The 13,303-nt window shown below is 35.5% G+C and overlaps 1 protein-coding gene across 1 annotated transcript in view; it reads right to left on the bottom strand.

Annotated features, from left to right (window-relative positions):
* The window catches only part of LOC138382890 (zinc finger protein 91-like), a gene marked incomplete at its 3' end in the record, with an annotated part of 192,516 nt that overhangs the window by 91,950 nt on the left and 87,263 nt on the right, over positions 1-13,303 (bottom strand). Inside the window, 1 exon segment of the mRNA XM_069467506.1 lies at positions 9,547-9,558. Coding sequence (XP_069323607.1) covers positions 9,547-9,558 — 12 coding nt within the window.

The following is a 13,303-nucleotide window of genomic DNA, read 5'->3' as shown; positions in this document are numbered from 1 at the left end:
TAAGAACATGGGTTTTCATGGTGAAAATCTTCTAGGCTTTTGAAGTAAAATTTCATCTGAGAGTGGAAAATAATTAACCCATTAATACTGAGACAGCATAGGAAAGGCCTTGGCCTCAGTTCTGACCAAGGGAGGCAACAAAGGGCAGCATGGCCCAGCCTAATTAGCTGTAGAAGACAAAAAACAAACAAAAAAACAAAAAGACAAATGACCCTTTAGCCACTAGAACTCAGCCCATACCCATATAAGGAGGGAGGCTGAATAACCTGTCTCTTGGGTAATGTACTTTTTCAAGACCAGTGAAACAAGATGCTGACATTAGATGAAGAAACTCTCTGAAAGAAAGCAGATATATCCAGATCTAAGCACCTCAAGCCAAATAGGACTCCCACATTGAACTTGCTTGATTGTTTCTCATTTTATTCCCATTTGAATGCTAAAAATCACACCCAGGCTTGGAGATTTAACATGTTAATGGGACATACAATGGAACAAGAAGCATGTAATAGAGCTACAGGGGCACAAGGAAATGTTCACTTTTACCTCCTTACACACCATCTTTTTCCCACCTAAGCCTCTTCAAAACTCTCCCTGAACTTCCTTTGGGGACTCAGCAAGAGATTTTTTCCTTTGTGCTGCCTTAGTTATGTTGACCATTGCAGGGTGTTAGCTACACTTCCCACAAAGAAGTTTTTTTCTCTTCTGATCAGGTCTCTCAGGCAGGGGTCATCGCAAAGGATGAAAAAAATAGTAGGAAACAGAAATAAATAATAATAATAATACACAGAGCCAAAGATATAGTTTATAAAGTAAAGGTTTATGAAAACAGGCAAAAGGAGGGTGTCCGGATAGATATATTTCTTCCCACAAAAATATATCAAAGACTGAAACTCCACACAGGTATTTTATAGGTTATACAGGCTCCCATTGCCCAGGGCAGGCAGTTTGCTTTAAGGTCAAAATCTTCTAAAAGGCTACTACAGATCCTTTAACTCTATCTAGGGGAACAATGAGTTACTAAATCTTCTTGGGGCAATGAGGCAGAGGCTCCCCCCATACTGTGCCCAGATTCTTGTCCACACGAATTATGAGATATTAAATAGTTGTTTTAAAGTACTATGTCTTGGGGCAGTGTTGTCAGAGAGAAGCAGATCACTCCCCTCCTGTCTCATGCCCCAGGATCCTCCCTCCCTCTGCTCCTCTCTTCCCCGGGCCCCTTCCGGCCCCACTGGTCCCTTTCTAATCTCCTCTCCCAAAGTTCCTTCTACCTGTAAGTCTCCGTACCAGGGGTGGCTTCTCCTTGACACACTGTTCCCAGACTTGTGCAGGGCTGGCTTCCTGTTGTCATTCTGGTTACAGCATAAGTGTCACCTTAGTGAGGCATTTGGGTCCCTGCATGCAGTTACTCCCCAGCCCTCCTTCCCAAAGTCCTACATGATTTTCAATATAGCACTTGCTTTTTTCTTTTTTCCTTTTTTTTTTTTGAGACAGAGTCTCACTTTGTTGCCCAGGCTAGAGTGAGTACCGTGGTGTCAGCTTAGCTCACAGCAACCTCAGACTCCTCGGCTTAAGCGATCCTACTGCCTCAGCCTCCCGAATAGCTGGGACTACAGGCATGCGCCACTATGCCCGGCCAATTTTTCTATATATATTTTTAGTTATTCATATAATTTCTTTCTATTTTTAGTAGAGATGGGGTGTCACTCTTGCTCAGGCTGGTCTCGAACTCCTGACCTTGAGCGATCCACCCGCCTCAGCCTCCCAGAGTGCTAGGATTACAGGCGTGAGCCACCGCGCCCGGCCAGTACTTGCTTTTTTCTTTCACATGTCTTTGCTTTCATCCAGCTGTCCTCAGACTCTGGGCTCCTGGAAGGGGATCAGGGACCACTTGGTCGTTTTCAGTACCATATGGTGTGTCCACCAGTGCACCTGGTGCAGGGTGAGTTCTTGAGGCAGAGGTATTGGGCGAATAAATGAGGGAATCTCAAAGCCCCTTTTCTTCTTCTGACCACCTCATAATGGAGATCATTGATAATATCAGGAGGTTCAAGTTGGCACAGGAAGCATTTATTAACATTGTGAACAGGGATCTCTGTCGAGGAGAAATTCTCTAAGAAGAAGACACTTATCTCATATATATTGGAAACCCTCTGCCAGCTTAGGTGACAACCACAAGCATTTTAACTCTGGCCAGGCAGAATTCTGGCTGGGCTGGTGAAAAAGGAGCCTAACTCTGAGAGAGTCAAACTTGGACATTGCAGATATTCATGCATTTACTGAGGGAGCATTTATCATGTTAAATCATGTACATAACACTGTGCCAAGGGCAATAGAAGTTGAACAGAATTTAGTAAGGCACACCCACCCTTCAGGAAACACATTCAAGTAAGATGCTCTGAACTCCTGTATTGAGTATAACCGTTCTAGTGGGTGTTCATGATTTTATTATTGTGGTTTGATTATCATTTCCCTAATGAATAATATTTTGAGCATATTTTACAAGAAAATTTTTACATCTTAGGAAAAATGTCTCTTTAAATATTTTGTCCTTTTTTAATTGGTAAAGTTTTTTATACTAACTTGTAAGAGTTCTATATATATTCTCTCTCCTAAACCTTAAACAGCTATAAGATTTAAAATATTTTCTCTCAATAAGAAATTTTTCTTTTAATATTTTTTATTGTGTTAAAATAATTTTTTAATTTGATAAGTTATAATTGATTATTTCTTTTCTTGATTGTGCTTTTATTGTAATATCTAAAAAAAAATTTTTTCCCTAAGTCAAGATCACAAAAAGGTGCTCTAAAATTTTTCCCAAAATTTTGCAGTTTCTTCTCTTCCATTTAGGTATATAATCCATTTTGAGTATTTCTGTATGTGTGTGATTTGGATTAGGGGGTAAAACTACAATTATTTGCATGTCCATACTTACTTTTTCCACTATCATTTGTTGAGGAGAATTTTTTCCCATTACAATTATGTAGCATCTTTGACAAAATCAATTTTACCACAAATTAATGTGTTTATTAATGGACCTTCTATTCTATTCTTTTGGTCTACATAAATCTATCCTTATGCTAGTACTATATATTTCGTTACTGTAACATTGTTGTATTAATTCATGTCAGAAGTTTTTCAAAATTCTTGTGTGTATATGATTTTATTTTCATATGAAGTTTAGGGGGAGCTTCTAAATTTCAGTTAAAGAAAACTCTTTTGGCTGGGCGCGGTGGCTCACGCCTGTAATCCTAGCACTCTGGGAGGCCAAGGTGGGCGGATCCTTTGAGCTCAGGAGTTCGAGACCAGCCTGAGCAAGAGCGAGACCCCACCTCTACTAAAAATAGAAAGAAATTATATGGACAGCTAAAAATATATATAGAAAAAATTAGCCGGGCATGGTGGCGCCTGCCTGTAGTCCCAGCTACTCGGGAGGCTGAGACAGGAGGATCGCTTGAGCTAAGGAGTTTGAGGTTGCTGTGAGCTAGGCTGACGCCACGGCACTCACTCTAGCCTGGGAAACAGAGTGAGACTCTGTGTCAAAAAAAAAAAAAAAGAAAACTCTTTTGAAAATTTGCATTGAATCCATAGATCAATTTTTTGGGTATTTTCATATTAGTATTAAGTATTGTTACCCTTGGACATTAAATATATCTCAATATATTCACTTCTTTGATTTCTTTCAGCCTTGTTAATAATTTTTGCCTATAAAGTACTTGCACTTATTTTTAAAAATTTATTTCTAAATGCTTCTTTTTGATGCTACTATTAATAAAATGATTTTCTTAGTTTAATTTACATTTGTTCATTGCTTTTATAAAAAAGTACATTAAATTTTGTTTGCTGATCTTATAACTTTCGACAATGAACATGTTTATTAGCTTAATGAGTTTTTTTAATTAAATTCCTTACACATTTTTATACAATGTTTTGAAATGTGTGAGAAAAGTCTGTTTTGTTTTTTCTTTTCTAATTGAAGAATTTTGCGTTTCAAGTATAATTTTCTGGCTGATACTTCCAGTACAATGTTGAAAAGAGTAATAAAAGAAGAAATTCTTGTCTTATTCCCAAAGTTATGGGTAAAGCACGCAGTCTCTAATTATGAAGAATGAGATTAGCTATAGGTTTTCATAGATGTACTTTAGAGTCTCAGAAATTCTCTTCTAGTAATTTTCTGGGAATTTTATCATAAGTAGGTGTTGGACTTGTCAAAATTTTTCTCTGCCTATTTAAATTATTACTTTATTACTCAAATAATATTTTGCAATATATTGGTTGATTTTTGAATAATAATCTAACATTGCATTTGTGAAAACATCCTAGTCATACAATATAATCATTATATGTTGCTGAGTTCAATTTACTAGTATTTAGGAGGATTTCTGTGTCTATATTTATATGGAATATAGGCCCATATTCTTCTTTACTTGTGATCCTTTTGTATGGTCTTAGCATCATGGTAATGCTGGCTAAACAAGGAATTACGAACTGTTACATCTCCTACTGCTGAATGCTTTTATAAAGAATTAATATTAATTCTTCATTAAATATTCATGGATTTTACAATTTACACAATTTGATATGGAACTTTTTTATATAGAAATATTTTTATTTACTTTTTATTATATGACTGTATATTCTATTTCATTATACATCTATTGATATCAATTTCTTTACTTTCATAATTTATGGCTACCAATACATTTATTTCTATTTTATTATATTTCATAAAAACGAATCTTCTAGGCACTTGACATGTAATTGTCTGGAATCAAAATAAAGCGTGAGTGTTCAGGCCAACCAATAAATGGCTCAAAATTCTCTCCATTGTTAGAATAATGACTATGAATATGATTTTATTACTTAAAACTCATATTTATGAGGTGGAGAATAAGACCATGCCTGGAAGTTCCAGGGCCCCATCCACCACCTGGGGCATTAGAATGCTTCTGTGGAGAATTTAGAGCTGCCAACAGGACACAAAAACAAAACTGAAGCTTATTCCTCCCACCAAGGACCAGCTACTGACAGGGAGGTCAATTTGCATGCCCTTTTACTATATTTACTGACTCATTATACAGAGTGCAGTCAATTCTTTCCCATAAGCACCACCTACTAGCTCAGATATTAAACAGGGAATGTCATTATCTATACAAAAGAAAATAAAAAGGTAAGAAGGAACTGCTTCTCAAAATGAAAAGGAATCAGCATAAGAACTCTGGAAGTATGAAGAATCAAATGGGAACATCAATTCCCTAGCAATGAATACCAACCCAAATCAGAACATTGAAATGACAGATAAAGAACTTTGTACATGGATTGTAAGTAAGCTCAATAAAATGCAACATAAAGTGGGAACCCAACACAAAGAAACTACAAAAAAAACTCAGGAAATGAATTAAAAATTGACTAATGAAATTGAAATATTAAAAATCAAGCAGAACTTCTGGAAATGAAAAACTCATTTAAGGAATTACAAAACACAGTGGAAAGCCTCAAGAATAAGTTAGATCAAGCATAAGAAAGAATCTCAGAGCTTGAAGACAATATCTTTCAATTCAACAAGTCACTCACAGAGATAGAAGAGAGAAATAAGAGAAAAGAGCAAAGCCTACAAGAAATACATGATTATATAAAGAGGCCTAACATAAGAATGATATCTATCCATGAGGGTGAAGAAGAAAATACACATGGGTTGGATAATCTATTCGAGGGAATAATTGAAGGAAATTGCCTTGTCCTTTCCAGAAATCTAGATATCCAGGTACAAAAACCTCAAGGGAGTCCTGGGAGATTCATCACAAAGAAGAAAACATCACAAGACATATTCCTCAGACTGGACAAAATAAACATGAAAGAAGCCCTCCTATGAGCCATAAGGTGATAGCAGCGAGTGACTTACAAAGCAAAACCCATCAGTGTAACTGCAGATTTCTGAACTGAAACCTTTCAAGCTAGAAGGGAATGGGGCCCCATTCTCAGTCTGCTCAAACATAATAATGCCCACCCTCAAATTTTGTATGCTACAAAACTAAGTTTCATATATGAGGGGGAAATAAATAACTTCTCATACAAGCAAACACATGAGGGAATTTGTCAAAACAATACTAGCTCTGCAGGAACTATTCAGAACTGTGTTACAACCAGAGCAGAACAATAGATACCAGTGTACAATCATCCAAATGCTAAGGGTCAAAGGTCAGACGCCACAGTGACTCCAGCCATAAAAGAAAGTAACAAAGTTCTATTCAACAGGATGAACAGAATTCCACCCCACTTATCAATTCTTTCAATAAAAGTGCATAGGTTCAACTGCCCACTGAAGAAATATAGACTGGCTGAATGGATAAATATGTAGAAGCCAAATATCTGCAGTCTTCAGGAAACACATCTACCCAAAAGGACTCATTCAGACTCGAGGTGTTGGAATGCAAAAGAATATTGCATGCAAATCGATACAAAAAGAAACCAGGTATATCAGTTTCCATATCAGATAATGTAGTCTTCAAATCAACAAAAGAAAGGAAAGACAAAATGGTCATTATATAATGGTAAAGGGAACAATTCAACATGAAGACATAAGAATTATAAATATTTATGTTTCGAACAAAGGTGTGCCCAGATTCATAAAGCAAAACCTACTTGATCTAAACAAAATAATAAACAACAGCACTGTAATATGTGGAAACTTTCATACCCCATTGATGGAATAGGAGAGATCTTACAAACAGAAAATAAAGAAACATTGTACTTAAGCAGAACTCTAGAACAAATGGGACTAAAAACATTTACCAAAACTGTCTACCCCAAACCCACTGAGTATACATTCTTCTCATCACCTCATGGGACACTCTGTAAGAGTGACCATCCTATACCACAAAACATGTCTCAAAAATTTAAAAAAATAGAAATTTTACTATTCATCTTCTAAGACAACAGTGGAATAAAATTAGAAACACCTCCAACAGAAATGTTCATCTCTACACAAAGTCATGGAAACTAACCAACTTACTGCTGAAAGATTATTCGGTCAAGGAGGAGATTAAGATGGAAATCAAAAGATTCTTTCAACTAAATGATGAGGAGGAAACAAATTATCAAAATCTCTGGGACACAGCTAATGTAGTCCTGTAGGACTATTCAAAGCTTTAAATACTTATACCAAAAGATTGAAAGATCACAAACCAACAATCTAATGAATTGACTCAAAGAACTGGATAAAGAAGTGTGAACCAATCCGAAACCCAGCAGAAGCAAAGCAATAACCAAGACCAGAAGAGAACTAAATGAAGTCCGTAAAAAAAGAACTATATGAAAGATTAATGAAAGAAAAAGTTGGTTCTTTGAAAAGATAAACAAAATTGACACACCTCCCACTAGATTAACCAGAAGCAGGAAAGAAAAGACTCTAACAAACTCAATCAGGAATAAAAAAGAAGAAAATACAATGGATATCATGGCAATTGAAAATATCATTTCTGAATTTTATAAAAACCTCTGTGCACATAAACTTGAAAATGTGGAGCAAATTGACAAATTCTTAGAAACACACAAACTCCCTAGGCTTAATCAGGAAGAAATAGAATTCCTGAACACACCAATATCAAGTACTGAAATTAAAGCAGCAATAAAAAACCTTCCTAAGAAAACATGTCCTGGACCAGATGGTTTCACACCTGAATTCTACCAGAACTACTAACCAGAACTCGTGCTTGCACTACAGAAATTATTCCACAATATTGAGAAGGAAGGAATCTTCCTGAACACATTTCATGAAGCCAACGTCACCCTGATAGCAAAGCCATGAACGGACTCAACAAAAGAAGAAAACTGCACGCCAATATCCCTTAGGAATATAGATGTGAGAATTTTTGATAAAATCCTATCAAATCAAATTCAGCTCCATATCAAAAAAATCCATCATGCTCAAGTTGGCTTCGTTCCAGAGATGCAAGGATGGTTTAATATATGTAAATCTATAAATATAATGCACATATAAACAGAAGTAAAAACCACCATACGATCATCTCAATAGATACTGAAAAAGCATTTCATAAAATTCAGCAACCTTTTATGATAAGAACACTTAACAAAATAGGCATAGACAGGACTTACATCAAAATGGTAAAAGCCATATACGACAAACCCACAGCGAACCTCATAATAAATGGGAAAAAATTGAAAGCACTCCTGCTTAGAACTGGAACCACACAAGGTTGCCCTTTATCACCATTTCTCTTCAACATAGTGCTGGAATTCCTCACCAGAGCATTCAGACAATAGAAGGAAAACAAGGGCATCCAAACAGGGGAAGAAGAGTTCAAATTATTGCTCTTCACAGATGATGTGAGCTAATGTCTGGAAAACCCCAAAGATTCTGCCAAGAGAATACTGGAATTGATAACTAAGTTCAGCAAAATCTCAGGTTACAAAATCAACATCCACACATCACTACCATTCATATACACCAACAGACAAACTGAGAACCAAATCAAAGACTCAGTACCTTTCACAATAGCAACAAAGAAGATAAAATACCTAGGAATATATTTAACTAAGTAGCTGAAAGACCGCTACAGGAAGAACTATAAAATGCTAAGGAAGGAAATAGCAAAGGACGTAAACAGGAGGAAAACCATACACCATGCTCATGGGTTGGCAGAATCAACATTGTTTAAATGTCTATACTGCCCAAAGTAATCTACAGATTCAATGTGATCCCTAATAAAATACCAACATCATTTTTTGGAGATCTAGAAAAAATAATTCTACAGTTTGTATGACCCCAGAGAAGACCCCATATAGCTAAAGCAACATTAAGCAAAAAGAACAAATTGGGAGGCATCAATTTATCAGACTTCAACCTATACTACGAGGCTATAGTAATGAAAGCAGCATGATACTGGCTCAAGAACAGAAACAGAGACCAATGGAACAGGACTGAGAACCCAGATATAAAACCATCCTCATATAGCCTTCTGATCTTTGGCAAAGCAGAGAAAAACACACACTGTGGAAAATAATCCTTATTCACTACATGGTGCTGGCCACATGTAGAAGACTGAAACAGGATCCACACTTCTCACCGCTCTGAAAATTCAATTCATGGTGGATAACACACTTAATTCTAAGGAATTAAACCACAGGAATTCTAGAAGAAAACATTGAAAAAACTCTTATAGACATTGGTCTAGGCAAAGAATTTATGAGGAAGACCCCAAAAGCAATGATACCATCAACAAAAATAAATAAATGGGATTGATCAAATTTAAAAGCTTCTGCAAAGCCAAAGAAACTATCACTAGAGCAAATGGACAACCTACAGAATGGGAGAAAATATTTGCATGCTATACATCTAATAAAAGGCTGCTAACTAATATCTATATAGAACTCCAGAAAATCAGCTAGAAAAAAATCAAACAACCCCATTAAGAAGTGGGCAAAAAACATGAACAAAAACTTTTCCAAAGAACATAGACGAATGGCCAAGAACCATATGAAAAAATGCTCAACATGTCCAATCATCAAGGAAATGCAAATCAAAACCACAGTGAGCTATCACTTATCTTCACTGAGAATGGCTTTTATCAAGAAGTCCCAAAACAATAAATGTTGGCATGGATGCGGAGAGATAGGAACAGTCATACACTTCTGGGGGGACTGCAAACTAGTACAACCTCTATGCAAAGTAATATGGACATACCTCAAAGAACTAAAAGTAGAACTACCATTTGATCCAGCAATCCCACTACTGGGCATATACAAAAGGAAGAAGACATTGTGTAACAAAGACATCTGGACCTGAATGTTGATAATAGCACAATTCACAATGGCAAAGATGTGGAAACAATCCAAGTGCCCATCAATACAGGAGTGCATTAATAAAATATGGGGTATGTATACCATGGTGTATTACTCAGCCACAAAATGATGGTGGTGAACTAGCACCTCTTGTATTTTCCTGGATGGAGCTGGAGCCCACTCTCCTAAGTGAAGTATCACAAGCATGGAAAAACAAGCACCACAGGTACTTACTCACCATAAAATCTGTACTTAGTGATCAAGATTTATGTGCAAAAGAAACATTCATTGGGTGTTGGGGCAGGGAGGAGGGAATGGGTATATTCATGCCTGATGGGTGAGTTGCACACGGTCTGGGGGAGGGGAATGCTTGTAGCTCTGGCTCAGGAAGTGCAAAGGCAATATATATAACCTAATCATTTATATCCTACTAATATTCTGAAATAAAAAAACCCACGCACAAAAAAATTCACATTTATTAAGTGAGGTAGATAAAAAATTAGTGAAACTGCCATTGGACTTTGAAATCTATAAATCAGGGAAAGCAAGGCTGCCCCTTATATTTTGTTAGTAATATTTAGATGAGAAGAAAACTTTTAATAAGGAAAAATACAAAATAATACTGTATTTGAAGAATGATATGTACAAGAGATAATTTGATAATAAGTGTGGTTAGCATTCAGGACACACAATATGTTAGGCGCTATTCTAAGCCATTAAATATATATAGGCTTAAGATACAAGAATATAAAATGAATAGCTTAAAGATTCATTGGAAAAAATCATCAACTTTGAAAAAATTTTATTTTTAATTAAAAAATAATGGTATATCTTGGTTGCAATGTGATCTTGTGGTGTAGGTGAATATTGGGAAAATATTAAGCTAAATAACAAAGCCATCACTTCACATATTTGTAATCTTCTGTGTTATAAACATCTAAAAATCTACTCTTTTAAGACTGACTGCAGACATCACAAATGAAAAATCTCTCCTATATAAGAACCAAATTATAATTTATGTTGCAAATGAAGAAATAAATTATGAGGATGAGAGTCAGAAGAAATTCAATATCACATAAATTTCAGATATAGCAATAATGATTAAAATGTGTAAGTCAATCCAATAGGAAAAAATATAAAATGTGGAAAAAACATATAATGTGGAAAAAATAAGAAATTATAAGCTAGACAAGCCATATTTTTAAAAGAGCCAAATAGAAAGTAAACAATTGGAAATATAATTAAGTAACTTAATATACAACATATGGATAAAATACTAAATTATACTGATCTAATGAGATAAGTAAACTGGAATATTGAACACAACGTAGTCAAATACAGTAAAAAAAGGAAACATTATGGGAAATACAAATATACATAGGTGAAGAATATAATAAAAACAAATGGACCCCATCTCTTTATTTATCTAGATATATAAAAAAAATGCAAGGTAATAGTCAAGGCATTGGTTACGTATAAGTTTCTAAAATTGAAAACCAGACATGAATCTAGAAATCCTTCAATCCACTCAGTTAAAAAAATGCAGTGTGTCAAAATGAGAATAATTTTTTAAAAAGGCTTAAACAAAATAGTATTCAAGCTGTGTAACACCAAAGAAGAGGGGAACACTGAAAATGACTGAGAACAAAGATAACCTATGAAAATGAGAACAAAATTTCCATAGCATATGTGAAGCTAAAAATAGAAATATAAACAATGCTGAGAGAAAATATCATTAAACGTAGAATTGAATGCTTAACTAAAATAACTTTAACAAAAATGGGTAAATTAAAATAATTTCAAAGGTAAAAACACCAAGTGATTTAGTTACAAATAGGAGCTTCCTAGGACTGTATTTTAAGAGAAAAGTAATGTTTTGTATGTAATGATAAAAGTGAAAATTAAAGAATATGAGACTGGGTATGGGAATATCAAACACTGATGAACATTGAATTAGAGAAGCCAAATAGCCTTTGGCAGCATCAAATTAAAAAATGGTTATGTGTGTGTGTATGTGTGTGTCTGTATATGTTAATTCTACACATTTTATTTAAATCAGATAACAAATCCTATACTACTGGAATAATTGGTAGAAGAATCTATAGATTTTTTCCATCAATATTTTGTTAAAAATTAATGGTGCTTTGATTGTATATTTTGCAGAATATTTTTTATTCTTTTATCAGAACACACTTCTATCAAGGTACAGACAGTGGCATAGAGACTGACCACAAGATTCTGGCCACCTAGGATGACTGTGTAATACCCACATAACACACTTAAGGTGGATGCAATAATGACATCCACCAGTACATGACCACAAAGAAACTCACCAGCAGCAGGATGGTCTGGGTGGCCCTTTCTTTGGTGAGGCTCCTGGGGGGAGGCTGGTGCTGCGAAGGTGTGGGATCGCCTCTGATGCCTGGACAAGAGAATCACCATGAATGCACTACAGAACCATATTTCCTACAAAAAAGGAGGTATCTCTTTTGAGTGCCAGCATTGAACACAGACTCCTGTTCATATAACTTCTGGGAGAAAGGGAGCAGTATTTATTGAGAATCCTTAGATTGGTCTGGGCCCAGTTGGAAGATCTCACAGTGTAGAATATCAGGTTATTACTGAAAGACACACAGAGAAACCCAAGGAAGAAAGAGAAATAAGAGCTGTAACACTTGAATTTCTTTTTGAACCTGGCAAACCAGGAGGTGCTAGGGTAGATGGTGATGACCTGGAGCAAGCTCAGGACGCAGGTGGTGCAGATGGAGAAATTTCTCATCACCCTGATCAGGTAGAAAAATGCCTCACCTTTGAAGTCATTTTGAAAATCCAGGGAGTCAGACAGTTCTGAAAATACTGTAAAAACTTCAATGAGGAACATCGCTGTATGTAGTCACGGGCCAAGTCACTGTTGGTCACATCAGTGGGCTTAGGCCTACATTCAAGATGGCGTGTGGAGATGCACAGAGAAGGAGGAAAGTGTTTGCTAAGAAGCCTACTCGGAAAAAAAAAAGACATTTGATAATGGTAACATAAGTTGAAATTTTTCTCATTTTAACAGCAAAAATGAAACATACCTTGTTTTATGAAAAACACAATAGAACTCAGATAATCTGTTATTTTTATAGGCAAAATTATTACCACTACTATCATTTTTATTCAACCCAATGATCCTTGAGTAACCCTAACTAGCTCATACAAATTTTTCACTAATCAGCCTCTCTGTATTATTTTTTATGTTATGTAGTTTTTATACACCTAACACCATCTCAAGCACAACCAAGCCTGTGCAGCTGTCCATTAGCTATGCTCCTACAACACCTGGGCCTCACTACTTGGAAGCATTTATTAATATTCTACTTTCTCTGATTAAAAATACATTCAGCATACAAAATTTACTCAAGTGTGCTTGCACAAAGGAACTGAATTAAATTTATGTTAAAGGAAAAAGAATCACCAAGTCTAACAATTAATAAAAAAATCTTATGTCCATTACATCTTTTCT

Source organism: Eulemur rufifrons, chromosome 4, assembly GCF_041146395.1.
Source record: "Eulemur rufifrons isolate Redbay chromosome 4, OSU_ERuf_1, whole genome shotgun sequence".
Lineage (NCBI taxonomy): Eukaryota > Metazoa > Chordata > Mammalia > Primates > Lemuridae > Eulemur > Eulemur rufifrons.
The sequence above is the reverse complement of the archived record's forward strand: the minus strand, read 5'-3'. Positions and strand labels throughout refer to the sequence as shown.